Source organism: Meleagris gallopavo, chromosome 1 (genome assembly GCF_905368555.1).
Source record: "Meleagris gallopavo chromosome 1, MGAL_WU_HG_1.1, whole genome shotgun sequence".
In the NCBI taxonomy this organism is placed as follows: Eukaryota; Metazoa; Chordata; class Aves; order Galliformes; family Phasianidae; genus Meleagris; species Meleagris gallopavo.
Window position 1 is genome coordinate 29899565 of NC_139404.1, and position 27728 is coordinate 29927292.

The 27728-nt window shown below is 39.0% G+C and overlaps 2 protein-coding genes across 4 annotated transcripts in view; one reads left to right on the forward strand and one right to left on the reverse strand.

Annotated features, from left to right (window-relative positions):
- Positions 1-12371, forward strand: part of TMEM117 (transmembrane protein 117) — a 202033-nt gene extending 189662 nt beyond the window's left edge. For all 3 annotated transcript variants that reach the window (XM_085219810.1, XM_085219824.1, XM_085219817.1), the window contains exons 7-8: positions 1625-1754; positions 10492-12371. In XM_085219810.1, coding sequence (XP_085075936.1) covers positions 1625-1754; positions 10492-11132 — 771 coding nt within the window. In that variant the 3' untranslated portion in view covers positions 11133-12371. The remainder of the gene's footprint in view (positions 1-1624; positions 1755-10491) is intronic.
- A 10145-nt stretch (positions 12372-22516) lies between these two features.
- Positions 22517-27286, reverse strand: ARRDC5 (arrestin domain containing 5). The gene is given in 5 exon segments (XM_085216902.1): positions 22517-22841; positions 22843-23182; positions 23576-23626; positions 23629-23700; positions 27037-27286. Coding segments are annotated over 5 exon segments (1038 nt in total).
- Positions 27287-27728: the final 442 nt, after the last annotated feature.

A 27728-nucleotide genomic window follows, 5' to 3' on the forward strand; every position in this document is an offset into this window, starting at 1 on the left:
TGGGGCAAGGCAAGAGCAGGAGGCCAGATTTGTAATTGTGTGCTTAATTATTTCTGGTTCCCATTTGTGTTTTCTTCAAGAATATGTAATGTTTTTTTTTCTCCCTATTTATTCCTATTTTTTCCTGGGTGAGAATATGTTTGAGTTACCCTGAGATATGAGTCCAGAAATATGTATTAGATACCATGAACTGAGGGTGCACATCCATAAAATATTAATATTTTATAATAAATATTAATCTTTCGGCACTTAGTGAATGGCTCCCAAATCTAAGGGGATGTTTGCAGATGCAGCATAAGGGATCGTGCAGCTGGGCTGCTATTACCATACCTGATGACCAGAAGAGCGTGCTTTGCATTTGTGATAAGGGAAGATGAGAGCATCCTTATTTTCTCTTATCTTCTGCATCTGTAAATTAGCACTTTCTCTATGACTCTAGACACTGAGAACCAGGTACAGCGGTTCTCCTAGCTTCTTCTCAAGTATACTCATGTTAATTTGTTTAGCTCAGTATCAGAGTATGTTAGCACAAACTGGCCTCTGTTAGTGTTTGGGCCATGATAAATTCCCTGCTGGTAAACCCACTCTTTCGTTTCCCTTCCACCGTTGAGAATGTTGGAGCTGTTCAGCAGCTCTTGCATGTTAAATCATATGCAAAGGAAGCAGGAGCTATTTACAGAGCTCCTTCCATTTCAGATTCCTTTTTCTTACTGTCAGTAACTCAAGCGTGGGTTGCACTAACTGTGGGATACAAATCCAGGTGCATGTATGGGAACAGGGCCAGTATGTTTTTAACAGCCTACAGCACACTGGATAACCACACAGCAGTAATTATACTGACTCCAGCAATATTGCTGGACTTTTAAGTTTTGTCTGTAATGAGCCATGCTATTATACCCATTTTCAAGTGATCAGTGGTGGGTACAGATAACCAAATGAAAAATTCCTCTAAATGCAGCTCCTCCTCAGCTGAGTTATCACATGCCACAAAATATGCATAATAATAGGTAAGAGCTTCCACATTTCCAGCATTACTTTGTCAGCTGAAATATATCAGCAGAGAAAACTGCTTGGATTGATTCAGGCAGATTATGCTGAAGGATCTTCAGTTGCAGAGAATGTTTATTTAGACATATTATGAGCAGATGCTGAAAACACCCCATAAGTTGAGTGAGTTGCAAGTATGAACGACTTGAGGGGACAGACCTTCTCTGCCAATCTCTTACCTGTAAACTCTTTGCCAGATTAGGAACAGAAGTTGTAACTTTTATTGCAAGGGTCCTGTAATTAGTTACATCATGAAACAATTCTTTTTACACAGTGCAATATACAGGTGCTCATATACTTGGACAATTTTATGCTGTCAGCCGTTGCGGTGGGCTCATTATTATCGTTCTGAAGTGAACTTTTAAACATGTAATTACATGGAGCTGAAGTAAAAATCATACTGTAATAGTTAGTATAAACAAGATATTCAATTTCAAGTGGTTCCATAAAACTTATAGTGGGAAAAGTCGATAATGGGAGGCTTAAAAATAGAACCATGCCCTTTTGATAATGATTCTAAAGGGCAAAATATATTGTGAAATCTTATATTTAGGCTATTGCTTTTCTTTTTTAACAGGATTGGGAGTTCCCACATTTTATGGGTGATGTTGAAGTGAATCTTCCAGGCTTGCCATCTGCACACATGCAGTTCAAAGTACCTTATTTCCAAAAGATCTTAAAAGAGGAGTATCACATTCATATAACAGGTATGTAACTACACAGACTGTGATACAGGCACAAGTTGAACTGCTTCTGTGTAGGAAATGAATGCTAACATGTCTTTACCACATATTTTCTTTGTTCTCCCCCATCTCCTTAGATGATTGCTGTTTTTCTATCCATTTAACTCTCCCTATCATATCATCCATATATAAGCCTCTCAGGGAAATGAGGGATCTGTATCTTACAAATCAAAAAGACCTGCTGTTTGTCATGGATTTCAGCAACTTCTTGTGACACTAAGTAATACCTAGTGTAGCTTCAGAAATCTTTTATCTAAAATTACTCTCCAGGGGAATTAGCTGCTTATTTCATTTAAAATCTCTTATGCTTTCAGATGCCTTTGCTGTGATTTATGCTAATGTCTTTTCATAACTTCGGTCATTCTCATCTGGCAAAGGCCACTCACAGCCATACTTCCATCACTCATCTAACCAAAAGCAGGCAGTTAAATAACTTCAAATAAAATAGAGTCACAGTTATTCAAATGGATGGCACATACAGATAAAAGTACCCAGTCCTTACATACTATGAAACGGTGTTTGAATAACAGTAGAGAATGAAAAAGAGAGGAAGTTTAAATAGAGATAAATATTTTGCTTTTACTTTCAAGCTGTGCAAAACAATGTGGTGGCAAGAGAGAAATAAATAGTACTGTATAGCAAAAGAATGCAAATGTGAATTGACAGAAGACTTTAGCTGCTAATATAAATAATCACAGCACATGACAGTGTGCAGCAATAAGATATAGACAGCATCCAATGATTCAGCCGTATGAAATTCCTGCAGAGCAGGGACAAAAGGAGTATTCAGACATCATACAAAGACATGGTTAACAGTTAGCAGGTGAGCCCTAAGCCTACCAGGCATCAAAAGACAAGTAAGGAAAATGTGCCAAGCAAGAAAGAATGAGGAACTGGGATTCACTGGAGATAGGCTGAATGTAGAGAAGGAATTTTCAGAAGAGATGATAGAAATTGGAGTGATCAGGTTGGAAACCGGAAAAAAAAAAAAAAAGAAAGTGAGTGCAAAAGTTACCTGCAGGCTGTTGAGTAAAAGGAGGCAAGTGGGTCAGGAGAAAGTAGAGATAGAGAGATGAAAGGTTTTTTCAAGTTGTTTGTAGGTTCCCTGTTGGAGTACCGATAGGAAATAGACAATAGAACACAGGAAATGAGTTTGGGGTACATCTAAATGAGATGGTTTGAGATCAGGAGCAGGACAAATTGAAACAGGTAAATGATGTCATTGTCAGTGATAGAAGATACAAAATGAGAAGAGATATGTATCTGACAAAGAACATGTTTTTCTCTCTGAAGTGAGAAAAGTCTTGGATAAAAAGGGAAACAAAGAAGAGAGCAAAAAAGGAATATAAGAATCAAGTATCTGACATGAATAGGCATGGAATTCAGGCCTCGTGGAAAAGAGGATTTAATTCTGCTTTTCAGAACTTTGTAGAGACTCAGTTCCAAGTCCAGATGCCCTGCAGTTATTCCATGGAATAAAGAGCAGTAGTGAAATGGGTGCACGCAGTAGCTTGAACAAGGACTGAGTAATGATTGGGTGAGCCGTGCCATTAGATACAGGAACTCAGGATATAATTAATGTAAATGAAAACCAATAGGTGGTAGAAGAGGGACTGAAGAGTGAAGAACAGTTTTGCATTGCAGAAGAGTCAAGGATATTGATAAGCAGAGAAGAGCTAGGAATAAGCAACAGCAAAGAACATAAATTACGTATCAGAAATACAACTGCTAGCAGTGCTGCTGTTTAAAAACAAATCAAATAAGATCGATATTTGTACATTTTAGAGTCTTCTGCAGAGAGGACTGGAGGTCTTTCTGATTTTCTGGCAAGAAAGCATTCTTTTAATGAGGATGAGCTAATGAATAGGGGCTGAGGAATATTTTTCCCTGCTCAGCATTAACAAGATCCATTTATTAGATTCACTAGACAAATCAATCCATTTGACTGCACATCACGTACTCTGTCTACTGAGTGCCTGTTTTATCTCAGTGCTACACCACCCTTTAGGATATCTAATAAACAGCCATAACACATGGCACAGGAGCCTCCCTTTGGGTAAGTTTTACTTGAACCATCTGTTCTTGCCATCTAGTTCTTAGGATAGGTTAGGGTATCATCTTGGATCATTTTCAAACTCTAGTTCTTGTGTTGATGTGTAGATTCTTCTAATTTTCTATTTAAATCAAGGAACTAATAGAAGGAAAAAACTGGTTCTTTATATATATTTAATAAGATGAATGTAAAAAAATCTAAAATGAGGGTAGAAAGTGAAAGAAACTGCGGCAGATGACATGTGGGTAGAGTATTGATCATGGAGGGAATGTAAAGCCCTGTTAAAACCTTATTTGTTTAAGCCTCATTTAACTCATGGGATCCGCAGTGTTAAACTTAACTGTGTAAATTTTTTTTGTTTTGTTTTGTTTTGTTACAAGCAGGAAAAAAAAAAGACAAGGGCCCAAATATCATTTATTTTTGTACTTGCTATTGTGATAAGGTCAAGTTGCAAAACTACAATCTGTGCCCCAGTGTCCAGAAACTGAAAATCCATTTCTACTAGTAGAGAGGAAAACAAAATCATAGCTGAAATATCATTTCCCATCTTTTTCCTTGCAAATGTTATTCATAGTTTTATGTATTTGGTCACTCTTGACTGATACAAACAAGAGCAGCCCCTGAACTCCCCTGAGCAGCCCTACTCAGTGCTGAGTTGCTCTAATGAGCAATGGTCCCACAAAGAATCAGTTATAAGTGTAGGGACATGCAGAGAAGTAAATGACATTAAACCACCTTTCTGTTGATGTGTGCTTAATGACTTGGTATATGGTCTATACAGATGAAGGAGTTCACAGTTATGTGATCTGTGTTGCCAGCTCTCCTGATTTTATTGTAAGTCTTTTAAGATAGGTGATTACTAACGTATTTTTTTTTGTTTTGTTTTGGATTGGTTTTTTTTTGTTGTTGTTTAATCTTGAAGTCTTCTCTCCTGTATTCAGCACCTGTGTGAGAACATCTACTTTCATATTTTTAAAAATGTACCTCATGATTGCAGAGAGAAAAAAATGTTGCTTCTACATAGGTCCTTGTCTCAAAAAGCAGATAAATGAAGCAGTATTGAGTGCATCATTTTTCGCTTACCTGGCTAGTTTGAACAAGTAGCATGCTTTCTTAGGCCTGACTTATGATTTCTGAATGTTTTAAACTGGCAGTTATGTTAACATCTGCAGCCTGTTGCTTATATGCTTCACTGTAATTTTAAATTTACTATCAAAAGCCTATCTCATTTTTATTGGTAATTTAGTACCTCATTTTGCCCACATTTCTTTGCGTCTAGGAACTCCTAGCAAGTATCTACTCAGTATTAAACATTTTTATCCTGTTTTGATAGGTGCTTTTATCTATAAACATCAAAAATATCTTGAATTCCTGCATTTGCTTAACTCATCTGGATTTCCCTTGATAGATGGCTCACTATATGTATGTTTTCCTTCCTGGCTGTTGAAAATACATAATCTAGCCTAGTTTCTATAATACCCAGGGAAATTTGTAATACTTTAAAGTAAATTTTGTAACTTCTGATTCTTTTATTGTTGAAAGGCTCTTGGAGGCCAGGCTGGTGCCATCTAATGGCACAGGGAATTGGCTGTATAGTTTCAAATAAGTTCCAAATGAGGAATGTTAAGGTTTAGGTATGAAAACAGGTAGGGAAATTTTTCTAGCTGTTTGTAAATGTGCTTCTGAGTTCTGATCTAGACGTACTCTTCCACCCAAAGGAGAAATTGTCACCTTCATGATTGGCAAGTGCCTGGTATGGCTGGCTTGTGAAGTTGAACCAAAAGAATGACTAGATCCAGGCCAAGCATCACCTACACAGATATGCCTAAAGGAGCCCGAGGGCAAAAATAGAAAGGTTAGAGGTAAAAACAAAGCTGTCCGTGCACATAGACATTAAAAGATCTCAGAGGATTTGCTGCTTAGTTCAGCTGTGAGTGGTCTGTACGGATGTATCTAGCCAATAGCACTGACGTGACAGAAGAGATGAAGAATGTTTCTTAGATATCTGTACGTTTTACAGAGGTGTCTGGGTGTTTTTAGACACAAAATGCAACTGAGACAAGAATCTGAAGACAACATTTTCTACATAAGCCTCTGGCTGTGGTTGCACAGCATGTGGTCAATTGAATCTAGCCTTAATAAGTGGGATTTTCATATGTCCTCTTGACCTCTAAAATGCTCCTGAGGACTGGTTTCTGCACTAGAATTCTATTTTTAGGACATGACTACTCCATTACAGAATGGACTTACAAAAACAAAAATGCTCCATAATCAGAAGCTGTTTGGGAGCATTTAGACCTGCAGGATCTTCCTGCCTCAGTTGCCTGGTAAATCAATTGTATGTGATGTTGTGGACTGGTTGCTTAATCATTTGTAGAATTTTTGAGCCTCTTTAAAAAAAAAATAAAAAAAAAAAAGAGCACTGCCCAAACATTTTGTTCAGCTGGCAGAAATGCGTGACCCTTCACATGTCATGTGTAACAGATAAGGACTTCAACACTGTAAATGCTGTTTGTGAACCAGGTGTGTTTTAAGTAGTGCATGGCTGAATGATACCCAGTTTTGACACCTGATTTTCTTCATTGTAACTCCATTGAGGAGTCTGGGTGTAGTTCTCAGTTTGCTGAAATACTTGACTGGCCTTGTGGTCTTGACATCTGCATCCTTCCAACTCAATTTGTCTGTGCAAAATCTGTCTGATTGAAGAAGAGCTAGACAGTGCCAGGTGTATGCAAATATTCTTGGATGCACAGACCTCCCTAGAGCAGTAGTGGTACTGATCCTACAGAAGTTGGCTAGGAGACAAATTAAATGACTTCATTACATGGGACTCCGTTTTCCCTTCCAATTTTTAATCGGGAATTTGAAACATTGTAAAATTAATTATATTATGGGTTTTTTTGGTTGTTTTGTTTTGGTAGGTTTGATTTTTATTGGATTTTTTGTTTGGTTGGTTGGTTGGTTTTGTTTGTTTTAAAGAAAAAAATATAACTTTACAGTATATTTATCCCAACTCTGCAAAATGAGAGGCTTGAGCCTATCACAAGATGCAAGGTCAGGAGTGACTCCTAACTTACAAAGTTCATTTCCTGTATGAGCTTGATACATGATTTAAAGTTTGCTATAAGCAACATTATGCTAAAATTGACCTGCAATAGACAATAATTTTATATACATTTTTGTACAGCGATCATACTTGTATATATAGTTAAAGCTTGGTTAGTATCTTCAGTCTCAAAAATGAAATGTCATATGGAATTATCATTAGGTAGATGTTTGTGAGAGGAGACTGTCTGACCTCTTGGGTCAGACTGCTTCAATACATTTTTCACTCATCTAGAAGAATTGCTTAATAAACAGGACTTATTTGTCTGTCATTCCTGCTAATGCAGCTAAGTAAAGTACACATCTTGGAAGAGGGATAAACAGCAGAGGACAGTGTATTCTAGAAGAAGGTAAATACTTTCTTTAAGTAACCCAGACAGCACTAACTCCTATTTTGTGTCACAGGAGATTAACACAGCCCTTGGCTACAGGGAATATGGAGTAGGAGTTGAAAGATATCGTTGTGTTCATATGTTTGTAGTGAGACTGTTACAGAATTTAGTTCTGGTGCCAACAATTTTCAAAGGAAAAATCATTGAACTCACATATCATGGCAGTGAAGCAGAGAATGTAAAAATAGTCTAGAGGTGAGAAATTAAAGGAGTAGGTCGAACAGAAAACAGAGGGATGTCAGGCAACCAGGTGGCTCTTAGGCATAATGGACATGACTCAAGTGAAGTTTTTGCATCTAAGCTGATTGTCCAAGCACCATTTACAAGCAGTAAAACAACTGATACACTCAGGGAAACTTCGGGCTGTGTTTCTGTCTACCTTACCATATCTGGGGGCTAAGTGAGGAAGTTTCAAGTTTCATACTTCTAATAAAACAAGAAGGAATTGAAAGGAACATCTCTTTTATATCAGGTAAGTACTCTAATACTTGAGGGGTGAAACCTTTTTTAAACATATCCAACACAGAAGATTCACAGTGGTGTAGGAGAGGTTCTACATGAGGCCTGAAACCAAGCACCTAGCAAACTCTATCCAGCATTTTCAGTATTTTCTGCTAGCTTCTTAGGTGACTCCGTCAGCAGGCTGCTATCTTGAGTCTTACTGCGCAGGTGGTTTATTTTACACATCGTACTTAGGGCAACATGATCACAGATGAGAACTGTGAAATCCCCTGGGTGCCATCAAGCCTAAAGTTGTGGTAGCTCACATCTCAGTATTAAAACATGTAAGTTCCCTTTGTCATTCATACCTGAAGTTTGTAATCAAGATTATAGCAGTATCATTTGGCCTTGATAAAGGTCATCTCAATAATTTCTCCGATTCATTACACTTCCTGTTTTGATCTTTTAGTTGTCTGTTTTTCCTTTCATGTTTTCACTGTTGCCATATCTGTCGGATGGAAAAGAGCAGTCCTGGCCCAACATGAGTCTTTTCACTTCCTGTCATCCACTTCTCACAGTCTAGCAGTCTCTGAAAAAACTCTTCGAGCTCTGCAGAAATGCAGATACCAAATAGGTATCTGTAGGTAAACAGATAATGGTTCTAATATTTATGTTTCACTGGCATTTGTGTTTAGCCCATTTTTCTAAGAAAATGAGAATTAAATGACCATGTTCTCTGTGGGGATTGGTCTCATTCTCTCTTTCCAATGCTCATTCATCATCAAACAACTTTTGAGCACACAGCCAGATTCAACAATATTTTTGGAGGGTAGGAATCTAAACAATACTTATGTAATACTTATGTTCCCATTATGCGCTGGGAATTAGTTAAGGAAATTAGGTGATTAGCTAAGAAAAAATCTAAGTCGGTGCCCAGCTGAGGAAATACAGGTAGAAGTCAGTCATTATGTATTCTGTTTGACAGCAGCCAATCGATCAGTGAATGTGTGTCCCAAGCAGCCCATCAAAGCACACTATGCAAGGTGTATTCTGGCTCTGTTTGCTGAAAGCTTATGTGTGGTGGGTAAACTAGGATTGTTCTGATGGGGAGAAACACAAGAAATATGGGACAGAAATCCACTGGAAACTGCATCAAAATAGATGATATTGTTTCTTAATGTAAGAGGACTGGTCCAAAAGTAATGTCTCCACTTTTATGATGCTGGCCCACAGCGTCAGAGGCAGGTGTTGGGGGTATGGCAGTAGAGGTTGAACCTTCTCACCAGTATTCTACTTCATTAAAAGGTCAATTACAGTGTTGATGAAAACCCAGAAAATAAAAACTAGAGTTATTAAGGAATTATGTGAACTGGAATCACTGCAAGGTCTGTTCAGTGTAGTTTGATTTCTGGATAGTGACAATAACACAACTGAAAGAACATTATCTTATAGTTCCAGTGCAAATGCAAATTAGATTGATGAGGACTATTAAACACAATTTCTAACATGCAAGGAGTTACCCTTATGGAGCATGCTGGTCCATGGCTCAGTTTGAACATACAGAGGAACTGGAATCCACTTACTCTTTATCAAACATTCATTTTCTTTTTCACTTGAAAAACAGTTAAATATGGTTCTAGCATAGATGGTTTCATTCATCGTCAGTAGAGGCATTCCTCCACAAATGTCCTTCCACATAATGCTGTGATGTCAGTCGCAAATTCTCCATTGTAACACAGCTTTGATGTATGTAGTTTTGCTAGATTCTTGGGTGGTGCCAATCACTACTGCATAGATATGATCTTAACATATGTTCAGCTAAAAGTGAACGAGGTGACTTAAGTATGAAAATAGTATAATTTTTTGTGTGTGTTTTCATAGAATAATTTGGCTCAGAAGGAATGCCTGGAGGTCATCTGTTCCAGTATTCTGCTTAAAGCAGGGATAACTTTGCTATTGCATAAAATTACCTTTTATATATTTTGGATGCCTAGAGGAGGCATGCAAAAGATTAGTTTTAAATGATAAACACAATATCCTCCAGTATTCAGGGACTTAATGTTAAGACTATGAGTCACTCCTTGGAGGAGTTTTTCACTACATATAGCACAGGAAAGCTAAGCTGACTAACCTTCCAGTATTAAAATCAACTCTTACTTTTTCTTAAGGGCGTAATATCTCTAAATCTTCACTTATCCAATTGCCTCACCTGTGAGCATTTGGATACCATGGTTGGTATATTAAACAATATCTGTATGTGCTTAAAATGTACATGCTTACAAAACCCCAGAAGAGTCTCATTTCAGTCATTAATCGCATACAGATATTTCTATTAAATATAGCATTTTCAAGGAGAATCTCCATGTCAATATTTTCAAAGTCTTGAAATTAATGTTTTTAATGTTTATTGATCTGTACCACATCATGTAATTATCTAATCAGCAGATCACCTACAAACTGCAATGTGAATTCAATTGATATACTTCTGTGCTTGCATTACAAAATTATTTTATTATGCGCCCAGACCTAACTGTAAAATACTAAGGGATATTCAGCACAAAGTTAATTACAGTGAGAATATTATTACAACTTTACTTTACAGATTTATTACAAAAGGATTTTTGCTTTTAGTTGGTTTTACATATGAATGCATGTGTTCTGCTTCTAAAATGGATATACCAGATAACAGAAGTTTCTTTTTTCCAAACAGGCAAATGGTTTAACTATGGGATTATCTTTCTTGTTTTAATCTTGGATCTAAATATGTGGAAGAACCAAATATTTTACAAACCTCACGAATATGGTCAATATATCGGTCCTGGACAGAAGATCTACACCGTGAAGGACTCAGAAAGCTTGAAAGATCTTAACAGAACTAAGTTGTCTTGGGAATGGAGATCCAATAACACTAACCCATTGACCAACCGGACCTATGCCGAAGGAGACATGTTCTTGCACAGCAGATACATAGGCTCTAGCCTTGATGTCAAATGCCTGGCTTTTATTCCAAGTTTGCTGGCTTTTGCTTTGTTTGGTTTCTTCATCTGGTTCTTTGGGCGATTTCAAAAAACTGACCAAGGCATGGAGAATTTAGACAAATCATACACAAGAATGAAACGAAAGTCACCGTCAGATATGGGAATGACACGAGAAAATACGCAGGTGTTAGTAGAAGAACCATTAAGTTTTCAAGAACCACATCTTGTATCCATAAAATCAGACTTAAGTGAAATAGTTTTTAATTCTTCTCTCCTAACTTCTGAAAACTTGAACGCACAGTTGAGTGAACAAGATAGCCCCTTACAACCAGTACCAGAGTCCACTGTCCCTAAGAGTAACCCTACAACATAGAGTCAAATACCCAGGAAAATCAGTTTAAATAAGCAGTTGCTATCAGAGTTCAGTTTTACCTTTTGTAAGTTAAGATTTACATAGTGTTTAGAATAAGAAACTCAATCTATACCAAACGGTGCTCAGCATGCTTTTTCTAGGATTTTTTTTTATTTGTATTAGAGTACGTGCCTACTGTATATCTAACATTCCTTTATAGATTGCTTCCCAAAATTGCACAAGCTATTTATTAATACATTACCTTAAGTGTACAGTAGTGTATTAGATGATTACTTGCAGGTATAAAATTCTACCATGGTGGTGCCTTGAGACATTAAACTGTTTTTTAACTCAACACCAGATGTATAGCACAGTTATTCTGATCTGTTTTGAAGTGCTTTTTGTATATGGTTATTTTAAGAATCATTTGATGTCTTAACAGAGGAGATAAACACAGTTATTCCTTGAGGAGATTTTCAGTTAGAACATCACAACTTGACTTTGTTATTTACTCATCTGTGGAGCCAGTGACTTTGATGACCGGACTGCAGAGAAGCATGTTGATTACCTTTTAATTTACGCTGGCTAGCTGCCAAACACAAATACAGATTCATTATGCAGTAAACAGCAGAGTGATAATACAGCATGGGTCACTACTTACGAAAATATGACTTTCTCCATCAGTAACAGCAATTAGGTGATAATGCCTAATTATATTTTTTCATAATTAAAGATAAACTGCTTCTTGATTAAAAATTCTGCCCTTCACCTTTCAGAAACAGAGGTGAAAATACATGGCTGAAGCAACTTTTTCCATCATCACACCCTACCTATGTCACATCAAAGAGCCAATGGAGTGATTACAGTAAAGGGCGCAGAGCCCATTAAATCCTGTATTTGTATGGTTCGGTGCAGATATGGTGAAACAGGCCAGAGAAATGCACCACACACAGACACTCTGAACACACTGAAGAAATGTTTAGGAGTTTCAATTAAACTAGATTAATACTTGAGTTGTCTTGTACCCTTTTCTTTCTTCATTCACTATCCATGAGCAAATATAACGTGGAATCAGAAACGTGCTGAAGTATTTATTTTGCTTTTTGGAAGGAGACGTTGGAATTCTTTGTTGTGCGATCAAACTATATGCATTAGAGAGACTGTGTATCTAAAACGTCAGAAAGACTGTGATTTGCCTCTAATTCAATTCTATAAATTGTTGTTACAAGTTACTAAATAATAAGTAATTTTTAAGTCTGAGTTTTTTCCCTGTCATTAACTTGCTGTGTTTTGTCTTTGTGACTTTTTTTATCTCCATTGTTTTGATCTATCTGCTTTTAAGTTTTTGGAATGCTGAATCTGGTATGCATAATACAACTATGCATTTATTAACTGTCACTTGAGAGTCAATTCTAATAAATATAATTAGACTATTGTTTATTATGAGGCAGGGGCATATTATGTTACTTTTGGAGTTTAAAAAAAAAATTAAACATGGCTGTCCTACTTAAAATCATAAATATTTCTGGCACTAGAAAGGACAGTAAACTCAAAATCAAATATTTTGCTTATGGAATATTTATTATTATATCGAGCAAAATTTCACTTTATAATCAAAACAAATGTTTTCCCATTAAAAATGGATAAAAAGTGGATAAAAATAATTCTGTTACTAGCTTTTGCCTACTGTCTATAAATCTGTTTATGTAACCAAAAACAAACCATTAATTAGTAATAGTAAAACACTGTGAGAGCCCACCTGTGCGATGTAAGAGGCGACTATAGCGATACTTGACTTTCAAGCAGAACTTGATTTAAAAAGAGAGATCATATGTTAAGTGGTTACAGAAATAGCTGATTGACTTTGCAGATACATGCTTCTCTGAATGTTTTGGGCAATATAAACCCAACCTTAAAATTCCCCATGAACCTATTTCTCTTTTTTTTTTTTTTTTTTTTTTTTTTTTTTTTTTTTTTTTTTTGTGCTTTGGAGTGGTTAAATCCATTAATAAGCTGGCAGAAAATGAAAGACTTACTTGAGCCTTACAGACTGCATGATTACATGACTCCAAGAAGACTGCTATTAAGCAACTGATCCGCAGCTAAAATAATTTTGTGACCTCACATTGAGTTAATTCTTTTAAGGTCATTACAAGCCTGCATGAACGAGAGAAAAACATCAAGTAATCCTAGATTTTGGAGGAGTATTGAAATTAATGGTCAAGCAGAGAGACTGCTTACAACACAAATTCATAAGAAGTGGAAAGTCTTAGTGTAGCCACTCACCACAGTCAGTTCATTGATTTAATTGGAGGAGAAAGGACTTCTCAGTTGTGTGGGAGTCTCATTTGTAAACAGAAGTGGACAGAGCAGAATGTTTCCACTCTTCTTTCAGTATCTTGTTTGTGAAGCCTGAGATAGGTGGTTAGACTTAACCTGAGACCCTTCACTTTAGTTGTAGTCTGGTCCTAAGAACTGATTGACCAGTAGTGTCTGGAGTATGTTTCAGTCAATTCTTATGTGCAGAGACCACACAGTTGGAGCCAGGGGAGAGTAAGTTAAGCATACTCTAAACTCCACTCCTGTATATAAAGCTACTAACACAGATTCATCCTCAGTCTTCTGAAGCAGCTTTTCTTTCACTGTAGAGTGGCTCATGGGAGACTGGATGGCTAAGTAGCCTAAAATTGATTACCTGAAACGGAAATATTCCTCCCACAAGGATGTTCATTGTTTTCAACTATTGTCCATTATTCATATTCTGAAATGTTTTATTAACGCAAAACAATCTGAAATCCTTTCTTCTCACCCACCTCTATGACTTTGATATGTTTAGTTAACATTTTCCTGAAAGTCTAAACAAAAATTTTATAGTCTTTTTTTCTTGTCATGAAGAAGCTGAGCAATATATGGAAGGGAAGAAAATAGAAGTTAAGCTTTCACACGTGTTGCACACATCTCCACTCTGCTCTCTGTGATAAGCCTTTAATATAGGGCTGGACTTGGAGCAATAGCTTTTTTACCTTTTTTTTAGCTTTTTTTTTTTTTTAACACAGATACTCTGTACAGTAATAGATAGTAGATACAGCTTATGGAGCATGTCTAGAAGAGACATCTCTGGGCTAAGCACATAAGATTTATGAGCCCACAGGTGCCTATAAATTACCTCAGCATCCTCAACAACATCCTCAACAATTACTCTTGATGAGATGGAAATCACAGGGATCCAACAGAAGGTAAGAATATTTGTAGAAATCACCCTAAGTATTGTCATCATGTGTATGAAGGCATTTACGTGTCTAAAATCCAGTTGTATAAGCTGTATGTGTGTATGTACATTTGGAGTCTAGGGATTAGTTGATTGTCTTGGGGAAACTACTGATTCTCTCAAGCAGGCCATTCATTACTTCCCCCTTTATTCTATGAACATTACTTACTCCAGTTTGTTTCATCTCTTCTACCTCCACTTCTATTGCCTAGAAACCAAAAAGGAACATTTAATTTCACGATCTGCCTCCCCAGATTATATTTTTGTCTAATGTATACAGAAAAGAAAATCTATTCTGTTTAAAAGATTTCTGTCCTCTTCAGCTAGTACCATCATACTCTGGGCTACTACACAACTGTACAGTATGTACTGAGCATTGCTTTTCCTGCAGTGAATAGCTTCCATCACAACAGCCACCTGGAAACAAAGAACAGACACTTCTCAAAGACTGGAAAGGCATCAATTCAGATACCTACTGGACTGGCAAGCCCGTTTTCCCAGAAGTGCACAAGTTATGACTTAATAATAAAAGATGTAGCAGATTTTTAATATACTGCCCTTAATTTTAACAATCTTCTAGGAGGGGCTTAGTGAGGGGGAACTTTATATCTGAGGCCATAAAGTTGAAGTGCTTAAGGTCCTGCAAACAGAGCACTTGGGCTTTTTAGGTTGCATTTAAAAGTAACCAGCTTAAACTTGCAGCAGATTGCAAGAATCATAAAAATTAGACATACCAAACTGTGCATAAGACCATAAAGCTGATTGACTTGTAGCTGCCTGATGGAGGATATAGACAAAGCACATACTTATTAGATGTTAGAGTGACCTTGTGCATGAGATTATAGACAGTGACACACAAAGCTTCAAACTGCATTTGTTAATAAACAGTTGCAGTTCCTTTATTGACCAAGATGCTGCTGCACACCCAGACATCCCAGCTCTTCTATTGCCAGTCCCTCTCCTGTCCATCTGTTCTAAGCCTCAAATGACAAAGGGATTTTTCGTCTTCATTTCTTTCTGCACTCAAAACTGTCCTGTGGGGAGCCTGAGCTCCCTGTCCACAATGTGGCACGCCATTGGGATGCCAAATATACAGACTCGAGTAGGACAGTCAAGGACAAGCAAGAGGCAAAAGTCTGGTCTGTGAGCTGTGCAGCATTGAGGTGAGGAAGAATACATGATGTGACCATTTCAGGGGTAAATTGGTAAAAACAGAAAATCTGTTTCATAGGAACCCTGGGAGACAAATGGAGTCAGCAAATCTTTATAAACCCTATCCATCCCCTTCACGTACTCAAACAGAAGAGCCAGTCTTCCCAAATGTTCACAAACAGCTCTCAGCTTCCAGATGACTTCTGAGTGACTAGGTTTTAACACCGCCTTATTTCTCTTCTAACACTTCCTCTGCATGGGGGATGCCAGCACCTTCTCACTGTTTGGGGGAAGGGATAGCTTTCTGAAGAATTAGGGAAGAAGCTTACAAAGGAGAAACTCCATGACGCTCACAGTTTCCATAGCAAACTCTGTACTGGAGTGAGGAAAAGCATGAATCCAGCTGCTTTTGCAAAGAGGAATCTAGTAGCATCAAATCCTTTCAGAAATGTATGTTACAGCCACTGCACAGTCACAAAGATACTTCTAATCTCTGCTTTTCCTTTGATCTCTGGCAATTGGGGTCTGCAGAAGGGCAGCTTATCTGATTCCCGCAGGCAGGTTATAGACCTGGTTCTCATGCTGCTTTGTGACACATGGAGCACTTCTCTGCATTTTGAATTCCTTCTCTTCTTCCTTTTCTTTCTTTTTTTTCCCCTCAAATCTCATTCCTCTGTTTTTATTTCAAAGCTATTTCTTTATTGTTGGTGACCTAAACCACAAATCACCCACAAAAGGCCCATAATTGCTGTTATTGATATAATACCATCTGTACACAGGCTCTGCCCAGCCAACAAAATTGAGCCAAAGGAGCAACAGGTACCTTTCCTAAAGCTTTCTCCCAGTCTAGGGACAGATGTAACATGAAAATGATACATTGCAATACTGTATGCTGTGTACAGAAAGATGTTTGTTCTGTCTAACCAGGTCCCTCCATGGATTGTTACCGAGGAATATTTACAGAAGGTATCTTTATGGCTCGATACTTTTGTTCAAGAAGTTGCATAACCATGTAATTTCTTTAAAACAACTAAAGCCCTGCCTCTTCTATTGCAAGTAGCTTGCCTTTTTCTCTGCTACATTTAAAGGAGACATGAGCCACGTGAATCTAACAGGTGTTTTCTTCCAGTCTGCCTTCCTCATAGCTCTTCAGTTCCCAGCAGCTTTCAGCCTGCTTGTGCACAAAGCCCCAGTGTGTCAGGCTTCAAGGAAGAAAGAGTGGGCTTTCTTCTTTTCAAACAGACATGTACTGTTGCTGCAGATGCCTGTGGTGGAATTCCATCCTATTGTCAGGGAAATGAGAAATACAAGCAGAAAGGACTCATAATAGTCAAAATTGAAATGCAATATTTGTTTTTAAAATGTCAGTATTGACTGCTTCTTTGCTCCTTCCTTTTTGCTACCTTTCACATAGGCAGTTTGAAAAGGATCTATACATTCTTATTTCCTCAGCTATCATTTTTCTATTCTTCTCCCCTTCACCCTCTATAGGAAATCTCTAATTGTCAGTATCCTCAGAATGATCTGTAGTTTACATTCAGAGTCTTCTTTTCCTCTCTGCTTACCTCCTCTTTACTTCTGTAGGTTCACAAGATAATTCAGGTTGGTAGGTCACTCTAGGCAAGCTCTTGCACAAAACAGGGTCAGCTCAGAGCTCAAATCAGATTGCTCAGGGCTTTATCTTTGCAAGTCTTGAAAACATCCAAGGATGCAGCACAACCTCCCTCTGCAGATCATTTCAAACCCCTTTCAGTATTACTATATATATGTTGCCACTGGTGAAAAGAAGAGATCCACAGTAACAGTAAGTGTGGATGAACGAACTGTATAAAACATGACAAGTGACATGGTGCAAAGCCAAAATTGTTAAGAAGTGAGCGTGGCTGTGTTCAAATATCCTCTGCTCTGTGGGAATTAATCTACATCTATCCCTCACTAGGAACTGCATAAGCATTACTGAAAGCAGAAAATTGAATGCAAGCATGGAAATTAAGCGAGTTTCTTTGTGATGCTGAATTGTAATTATATTTCATACTGATATAGCTGGTATCAGTTTATTGCCTGGTAATTTATTTGCATATTGAAGAAGTCAATTTCCTCTTCAGTTTGCAACCCTTAGCTCATGTAATCAATTAACCTGAGTGAATGTTTAAAATTGCTGATGAAAAAGTCATACTTTGTTTTATTTTTTCTAGAAGAACCAATAGCTCCCACTAATAGAATGAGTTATTACATTTTTGGAAAACCTATTTGGAATGGTCAGTAGGAAACACTGGATAGCTGAACTTAGGTATTGCCTAAGTCATGTATCTAGTCATGTATCAGTATTAGCTCCAGAATCATTTAGATTAACTGGAAAGAAAAAGAAAAAAAAAAAAGACTTCTTTCTTTTCAGATCTCCATTTATATTGACTTTCCATTACTGACCTTGTGTATGTCTGAACACACAAGAGGAGTGTTAGAATTGGTCTTTAAAAGGAAAAACAGATTAGAAACCGATACTTACAAGTTATGTGGATGAAGCCTACTCAGGTTGGATGTGGTTTTAATTAAGGTCTATCTAGTGTGACAAAGGAGTCCCACCTTCTCCAGAAGTCTAACAGAGGCAATCAGAAGAAAGCTGGCACCATTCAGGCTTTTATTGGGGAAGGTGGTAGATTGCTTACAAGAATGTGAAAGGGGCACACAGAACTTTGTGGAAAAATGGAAGTTTTAATCAGGAAAGGAAAGGGTGGAGGTAGATCAAGATCAAACAAATCAATATGATTTAATCCACATTGTTTCTTACAGCAGTAGCTTATCTGAAAAGCCTATGTAATCTTAAAGGATAAAGAGACAAAGGGAAAGGAGCTGGGTAATAGGAGACTATCTTATTCAAAAAGCTTTTTAAAAAGTATTGATGTGCTCTCCTCCCCTTTAAATAAAGATAGATGTTGATGGTGACTGCTCTTGAGAAACTGCATGTCTCATTGACCCTTCTCTGAGAAATCTAAAGGTATATGAAAAGAGCCAATGCTCTGGTGGCTACTAAGTCTTTTAGATAATGAAATACATATTCAAATATGGACACAGTTTTGCTATTGAATCAATCACAAAATCATTTACTGAACTCAGGTAAAAGCAGCTAGAGTAAAAATGTTCCAGAATTGCAGGTGTTCCAGCTATTCCAGATGTTTAAAGACCTTTGTAAGGTTCATTAATTCCCCACTGACTATGGCAGCCTTGCCAGGTAACATTGCCAAGGATGCAGATGTGGCTTAACTTCTGCATCCTCCAGCAGTAACACAAACCTGCTCCCACAAGTACAGATGAAGTGTAACTATTTCCAGTAATCATTGTTGCTATGTTTCTATGGTTACTGGAAAGAGAAAAATCTCTGGTTTTGCTTCATGAAATTATTTAAAAAAAAAAAAAAATTGAAAAAAAAATGGAGCATTCTCCAGAATCTGTGCAAGGCTAACATTAAAAAATAAGCAGACAAAGTAGACATCCATGTGTCTCATCTTTTTATACACTTTCCCATCCCCTCTGACCTGCACAAATCCCACCAGTTTCACAATAAGGCTACTTCTCAGAAATAATCCCAAAGGATACAGAGATCAGACTGCTTTGTGGGGGGTTCTGGAGAGACTGCAGGCATGGCTCATTCAAAAAGAAATAAAAAAATATTGATTCCATGGACTAAAGAGCTCAGCATTTATATAACTACAGCTAAAGCATATGAGGCAGAAGTCAGCAGTAACCTCCTGCTCCATCTTCACAATAAGTCACCCTACAAGGACCAATATTTGTTGAACCAGTCAACTACAAGTAGGCTTAGTGTGCAGTGTTTAATGAAACCTCCAGTGAAATGTGTGGTGTTGCACCTAAGTGTTTTTGTTTCTAAGTTTTCAAGCCCAGATGATTGATATCTATGTCAAAAAAGAAAGGGTGGTGGTGGCTCCTTTGTTAGTAAGTGGTTCTTGAAATTCATGGAATATTGTTTTATGGTACAGTGTCTCCATTAGATAAATGGCTATTTTTGGTCACTGCACTTGAATGGTTACTGCTGTGCTCTGAAGAGTCTTAGGAAAGACACAATATAATATTGGTCTGAACTGTAGAGGCATGAGGTTCATCTGGGTGTGTTTCAGTGCTTTGCAAAAGGTGTACAAAGGAATAAACATAGGTAGCCCAAATGCGACTCCTGGTGTTTTTATGGCTCCAATGTTGCTATACAGAAATCTTCACCATCTCTTTGTAAAAGTGAACCAAATATTTGATGAGACCTTTCCTACAGATCTCTTTACACTGTTTTCTGCAGTGTGCTGGAAAAAAGTACTTGACTGAAACTATCCAGATGTGATATTGTTCTTGTTACTATTTATATCAGAGTAGCATGAAAGTGCCTTAGAGAAATGAAACTATAAAGACAGGAAAGGAACTGCTTGAAGAATTTGCAATACAGCAACACACAAAAGGCAGAAAAGAAAATTAAAACAAAGAGTTGTGAAATCACTTGCCTACGTTCCCAGAAGTCAGGTATCCCACAGGTATGTGTGTCTGTTATATTATACCTACTTTGTTAGGACTTTGGCCTTTCTGGCTTGTTGACGTCAACCATTTTATTTTGCTTCTTGTTCACAGAGACACTGCATAAAACATCCCAGGAAAAGGGTTATGCATATTTTACCCCAGTATATATTCCATCTTGAGAAATGCAGTTTTTGAAACCAGAAGGCAGTTTTGCTACCATCAGATATCGGGTTGCCTTCTGCCATCAGGATGCCAGCAGGGTGACCATAGTGAGGTGTGGGAATACCTCGTTTCTTCCTCAACTACCTTTCCAAGTCTGCTGATCTCAGTCTGGCTTCAGACATCTGAGCCAAAATAGACTTCCACAGTGCTTCAAATCACAGCAAGTAGCATGCAAAGAAATTACAAAGCTTCCTTTTATTTCTCCAAGTGCTGATATCCTATTGTTTCTTTACAGACTATATTTTGTAAAAAGGAAGTTGTTAAATTCTTTTCCATATTATTTGCGAGGACTGCCACTGCTTATGTGATGGCAACTTCAGAATTAATACCTGGTGGTGGTTTTCCTTCAGCTGTGTCGTGTGTCACTACGAAACAAAGCTGGAAGTTCAAAAGACAAGCAGTGAAAGATATTCTTTTAACATATCTCTGCCATGTACATTGTGAGCACCTTAATTTTTGTTTGAATGATGAAAACAGGGAGACCTGTAAAACAACAATCTATTTGTAATGAGATTCTTCACATGGCATCCTGATATATGGTCTCGACTGAGATGTGAAAGGGGCCTTCCAGTGCCAGAATGATAAATACTATTTTTAGGGAGAAGATGAGGAGAAACGTTAGCCCTGTGTGAGCAGCAGAATGTGACAATGCCATTCAATGTCTCACACCGAGGCTGGGAAGTTTTGTCATCAAAAGTTGATCTAAGAGCACACAGGAAATGACAGAAGGCAGGTGGAGTGTGAAACGCTGGTTTGGTTTGGAGACCAGGGAAGATCTGGGCTCTGGCTAAAGATGGGTGAGTCCTGGCAGGAGGCTGCCGCAAGAGGTCTGCTGTAGGACTGAGGTTTTGTCAGAGGACACTGGAGCCCCAAGCCCGCCTTCTTGAGAGCCTGGGGACATGCTGGGAGCCTGCAGAGCACCTGCTGGGGCATGATATGGCATCAGCGTACTCTGAAGAAGCAGCTCTCAGTTCATATTGTGTAAATCACATCAGAATCAGGGTGATTTATTCAATTAGCAATGCCTAATTAACCAGCAATCAGTGAACTATACATTCAGGCACAGTATCAGCAATACAGCAGATAAACCACAATACTAGGCACTAGACAAAAATGCCAACAAACACCAACAAATGCCTAAGCACCCTTCTAATCCCCAAACCCTTTCACCCACACAGACACATACACACAAAATTTTAGCATGGACTACACACACCATGTCCCTGGGAATGCCTATTTCTGCAGCCTGTGCAGGTCCCTCTGCGTGGCAGCATGACCACTGGTCCATGGTGTCACCTGAAGCTGATGGAGGAACATCCTTCCAGCAGCATCCATGCCCAGGGTCACACATTGAGTGGATGTGGTTTGTGTTGATCCTGCTGTGGTGGGTGATGGGTCCCAAAGCAGACTAAGAAAAAAGGGCAGCAGGAGGCATGACACACTCATACTTGCCAGGTTCTATCCTGCTGTACGTACCCATAACCTTCCTTCACTATTCACTGTGTGAAGGAAGCCCTAAGGCAACAGTCTTTGAAGGACTTAGTCTTCCTATAATGATTATCCAGTCACATACTGAGCTTCAGTCCCTCCCTCCTGACCAGCTTTGTTGCCTCATGAAATCTTGGAAAAGCCTTTCCTAGTTGAATGGGTACCGCCCTTGTCCTGCCTTCAGCTGCCCTATGTCTCACATGCTCCGTGTGGCCCGGCTACTCCCTTGTCCCCAGGATCACCCAGCTGCCCACCCAGCCATTCTGGCAGCAGAAGTTATCTCCCACTGGTCCCCTTGTGACAAGCAGTCTGCCTGCTCCTTGTCTCTGCCCAGCATTTGCCTTATCTCAAAGCTGATTTTCAAACAGCTTGTTCTCTACTCTAACCATACCTCTAGATAAGACTAGGGTGGGCTTTTATCTCATGGACTGGAGCATGGCCACCTTCTGAGCCTGCAAAGTATCTAAGGCACTGTTGAGTCTCCTACTCTTCCTTAGCCATCAGATTTGACTTCAACAGGACCACAGGCTCCCTTCATGTGCCTTCCTGATCTTGGCTAGTTTTACCCTCTTGTTTTGGAAATCACCAGAGCACCTCTGCAACCACAGTCTCCTCTTGTGAAAGCAGAGAGATAATATGCACAGATCTTGAAGAACAAAAAATATCCTTTATTCCTTACATCCAATTGCTCCTAGATCATTCTCGTAAATGTCTCTGTGAAGGCTAACCTTGATTTTCATTCAGAATCATGATGCTCTGCTCACAAATGCTCTGGTATGGCTGCTATGATGATAGGCTCCTTGCCCAAGATGTTTGATGTGGCATAGGGAAGGTTAGAGGTTCCTACCAGCTCATACTTGAATGCCATGATGTTATTTCCTCTCAGGGCATTGGTGACAGGTAATGTTTTTGGCAGAACCAGTGCACTGGTGACTCTCATGGTATCAAAGGGGGCTGTGCCTGACTGGCACTCCAACCTTGTCACTTCATTTTGATCTTCCAAGGAATACTGATCTCCACTGTTGCTGAAGCTCCTGTACAGGACAATGCAGCATACAGCAAAAACTACCTTCCTAATGTAATTGCATGTTGGCAATATCTGTTGTGAAGACAGTAGTTTCACCAGGGAAAAATACATTTTTCTTCAGGGAGATGCAGAGTATCACAGAGCCTTGGATGAAGCAGCAGAGGTAAACGACATCAATCCTAGCTTCTACCACCAAGAGAGCCTGCATGGGGAGAATGAGTGGGAAGGCAAAGCACAGTGAACTATTGCTGCTGGACACGTGGTGTTCCCCAGAAACCGCATGTCCAAAGTTGTGAAGGAACATCTGAAGCTGCTCATACCTCCACCAGGCCCTGCCTTTCACCCAGAGGACAGTCTTCCTCACTACACCACAAGTGGCATGGCTGAAAAGAGGACCTCCTATTTCATAAAGCTTGCCCAAAACTTAGACTTTAAAGCAAGAAAATAAACTCCCTCAATTACCATTCTGGATCTCAAAGTGCTCCTTGCATAACATTCTTGAGTTCTTACAATGCTCTTTGTACACTATGTAAAAAATATCTTTGTATATGGGCAAAAGTTCCAGGACAACAATGGTAAAACATATTGAAGGTGTTGTTTTAATGTTAAATTAGGAGAAAAACTGAGTGCTGAAAGTTAGTGAAAACTCAGTAGTGGGCATGTAAAGCACAGGATCACAACAGTCCTGAGCTCAGATAGTTGGTTCCCCTTATCTTGTCTTTTGCATGTCCCATGTGCTCACCACTGATTCTTTGCAACAGAAATATCTCCACTCTTTAGTTAAGACAGTACTGTGGCTGCAGCAAATCCCTTTCATGAAATAGAAGATGCAGCCAGCTTTATGAATGTGGAGGGAGCCTCTGGAGGAAAGCTGAAGTGGAAATCAAAGGTGTGGATCCCAGAATCCAGGCAGCTGTCTGAAAGCCAAGCAATATGCTCTTGTCAGAAACTTCTTAAACATTTAGGATGTTTGTACCTTCCAGAAACCTTGACATTTCTTCCAGAAATTAAGGTGATGTTACCTTACCTTACCTTACCAGCTGGTATTTCACACAAAATTTTATGAGTGAACTGTGCGCTGCCTCTGCAGGTCGGCTGCTGGATGTATGGGCAAAGCAGACTTGAGAACTGCTCATCTGCCCCATCCTGACTCACAGTCATGAACCTGCAACTTGTAGCTAATCGTTTAGAAGCAAGATAGACTGACGTGCACTTTTAACTGCAAAAAGCAGTAATGGTCTGTGAAATAATAATAAGAGAGTGAAATAACTCCCATTTTTTCTTTTATTTTTGTCTGCAGCACATGGGAATGTGATCCGAACTTGTGTTTCACCTTTGTGAAAGACTCACTCACAATAGAAATAATATCGGACACCTTCCTTGCCCAACTGTTAGACAGGAATATTACAATCAATTCCTTCTAAAGTCTTTGCATCTGTGCCTCTCCATCTTAATGAAATTCAGCTTTGTATAGGTCCCACTGACTTTAAGACAAGACTGTCCCAACTATGTAAGCATATGTTTAGCCCCTTTTGACCTGATAAGAGCAGCTCTTGACTCTTTGCTTCATCGAAAGGTGCTGTCAGCTTTATTGTCCAGATGAACACTTTCATTCTTCCTAACAGTTTGTGCCAAAACTTCACTTTGAACAATAGTAGTAGGGAATGAGAGACTGCTAAAGTTTTGTCCTGTTTCTGCATCTTTTTGCAATGAATTCAACAATGCGTTATGTTTTAATAATCTCAATTGGATATTTTTGACAGAAGAGTCTGGGTATTGTTTCCTAACAGCAGGGTTTTTTTTTGCCACATGGCATAACAGCTCTTTCAATCGTCTTGTAATTCAAAAGGAAAAAAATGCCTAAAGAACAATCTGAGATGGAGGAATCTGAAATTCATCAACCTCTTAGATAGATGCAATATAAGAAATTCCTGATAGTTTGTAGGAACCTGATATTCCAATGTCTCTGAATTCCCCTGGGAAGTAAACATATGCTCCCCTTCCCCGAGCTACCCATGTCTGATAGGCATGAACCCCACTGCACAGGAGAAACTGCCATCCATGTGGGCTCCAAAACTTATTCCCCTGAAACCACATGAGTGTTATAGCTTTCCTGACAGCTGTAGAGATGGGAATGACTCCCAAGAGCCAACTCCTGAAGGCACCCAGAGACATTATGCATCTTGGTCTTCAGCAAAACCTGGAAATTTCAGTCACACTGTGACTCTTGTGTTTACTGCAAAAGGCAATGGTTGTGGCTGTGGGGTAGGTGTGAGTTTGCTACTGGTAGGAATGACCAGAGGGATGACTTTCTTATGAAGGGCAGAAGAGATTTCCTGAGGTGAGACCATGCACAGCATTGCTTAAAGACCTTCAAATTGTTTGCTGAGCTCCTGGCTTCTGTTTGCTCTGACTCAGGGATTCTGTTGGTGCTGAGCCTTGGTAGCACCAAAACATCTTTTTCTTTTCTGGATCTAATTATCCTAGCACTGTTACCAGTCAGATTTGACAATCACCAGTATTCAATTCTTAAATAGTCATTATCTCACGAGACTATACTGAGTTCCATGAAATGGTGATGAGGTTTACCAAGGTTAAAAGGAAATATATCAGTATGCACCAGAAGCCATGTACATGCAATTCTTACACAGACATCAGCTGTGACCCAAGGTGGATATGTGGTAAGATCAAATACCAGGCAGTAACATGCTATGAAGACCGTATTAGCAGCTAAGTGTTGAAAGCTGACACAGGCAGCAATCTGTTCAAATGTACATTCCTCCTATGCCAACATCAGTGGGGAGCACTGAGTATTCAGAGTAAGAAGGGTCAGGTCTGTATCTTCTTTCATGTTTTCAAATGGCTTTCTTGGACTTGTTAGAGCACTTCTGTAGAGATGCAATCAGTGCTGGGAAAAGGAGCAGAAAGACTCAGCTACAGTAGGAATAATCTGTTATTTAACTGTACTGCTTTGGCAAGTTATGGTGGATGTGAATGCTCAGCTCTTCTGATAAAAGGAACACACATACAGGTGACAAAATGTGGATTTAAGAGTATATTTAAGTAACCCATATTTCAACTTCAGCTGAGGAGATACAGAACTGAGACGCATTACAGATACTTGTTCTTCTAATAGCAAAAATGATTTTTCCTACACTTAGTCACTTTCTGTCTTTCCTGTCAGACCTGTAACATCTGGTAGCCCATAGGAAGAGACAGCATGCTGCAGGAGGTCAAGCTAAGAGTCAAAGGCATGTGTAAGGGGAAAATGATCTTTAGTATGAAGTAGAGCCTTCGGGTCTGAAAGGAAATGAAGCCTGATCACTGCAGGTCATAGCTCAAATAAACAGCTTCAGAGCATAGGTGCAGTCTAACCTAATTTCTAAACTATTCCAGCACAATGAACTTTAGCCAATTATCTGTTGACTAAATCCTCAGGACTCCCAATAGACCTGAAGAAAGAGAGGCTGAGAAGAGGAAACCCTCCTCCTAGGAGACTTCCATTTACTGTAGATGTATCCTGAAATAACACACGCATCTTTAAAGAAGACTGTCTTTGGTGGTCATTATAACATCCCACTGACTTAACTCTATTTAATAAACATGTACTGTTTAATCATTAGCTCTGCATTTACAAGTGTGCATGTTACAGTGTATGATACCTAAGGGGTGCCCTGCTCTGGGCATGCCTCTTAGAGCAGGAGAGCTGGACAAGACCTCCAGAGGTCCCTTCCAACCTAAGCCATTCTGTGTTTCACATTTGTGCAGTGTTTTCAGTGTATGTCTCTTTGTTTGTTTCTTGCTTTTCAGTAAGGATACAGCAGTAACACTAAAAAATGCTTTCCCTACAGTTGCAAATATAACACTTTTATACTTAATTTATACGTTCTGGCACATGAAAAGTAAGCATTTCAGATGAGCAAAGAGTGCTTCAGTGATATACTTGTGACTAAAGATTTCGTACCTGCAGCTAGACAGCATGCAATGGCTGTCCGTGCAACAGATGTTCACAAATAGAGCTACCAGAAGAGTGCTGAGTGCTGACACTCTCACATGCTACTTTCCATACTAGAATATTTCTGTTCATTTCTCAGCACCAGTTGCCATATATGACATAGTGAAAAGGAGAATGCCACAGGATAGAAGCAAAACACTTGGCAGAACTACTGGCAAAATTCTTTCCACAGGCAGAGGAAGTGCTCTAGCCCAGCAATAGGTTGCTGTTGCAGTGGCACCTCATTCCAGCATCTTACCTGCTATGTGGAACTTCTTTGCTTTGGAGATGTAGACAGCTTTGTTGGTGCAAACTATGATCTCTTCATAGTCCAGTTCTGGATTACCCTCCGGCCACTTCAGGTAACCCCTTCCCATGAGCTCCATTTTCACAACAGGGTCCACAAGGGTACTGCTGAGGTTCAGAACCAGTTGGCCACATATGCTGGAGCCAACTGGATACACCTTGACCTCAGGCAGCACAAGGTTAATTGCTTTCACTGCTGTCATATGGGAAAAGTGGGAATCAGTGCTGTAGGAACCATAAGGTTGGACTGGGAGATCATCTCACCCAAAATTCCCTGCAGTGCTGTGGTTTGTGAGGTTATAACAGAAGAAATGGATGTTGGGATCCTAGCAGCAGAGAGCTCGGCTGCCCAGGCTACATCAAACTGAAGGGAATTTGACATCCATTTATTAGCAGTACCACCCTAACTGCAAGCAGCCAATTATACATTTAGGATCAGTATTGGTGATGCAGTAGATAAACTGTAATTCAAGATTGATATTGCAAACGTAAGTGGTGGCCAGAGGACTATAGCAATTACCAGTAAGATCTGAAGAACAGGTGAGTAGCCATTACACCATTCTTCTGAGCAGTTTGGCTGAGGCAAACAACTCTTGTTCGCCTAAACAGGATGCTTGGCAAGTTCTTACTGTAGTGCAGGAGCCC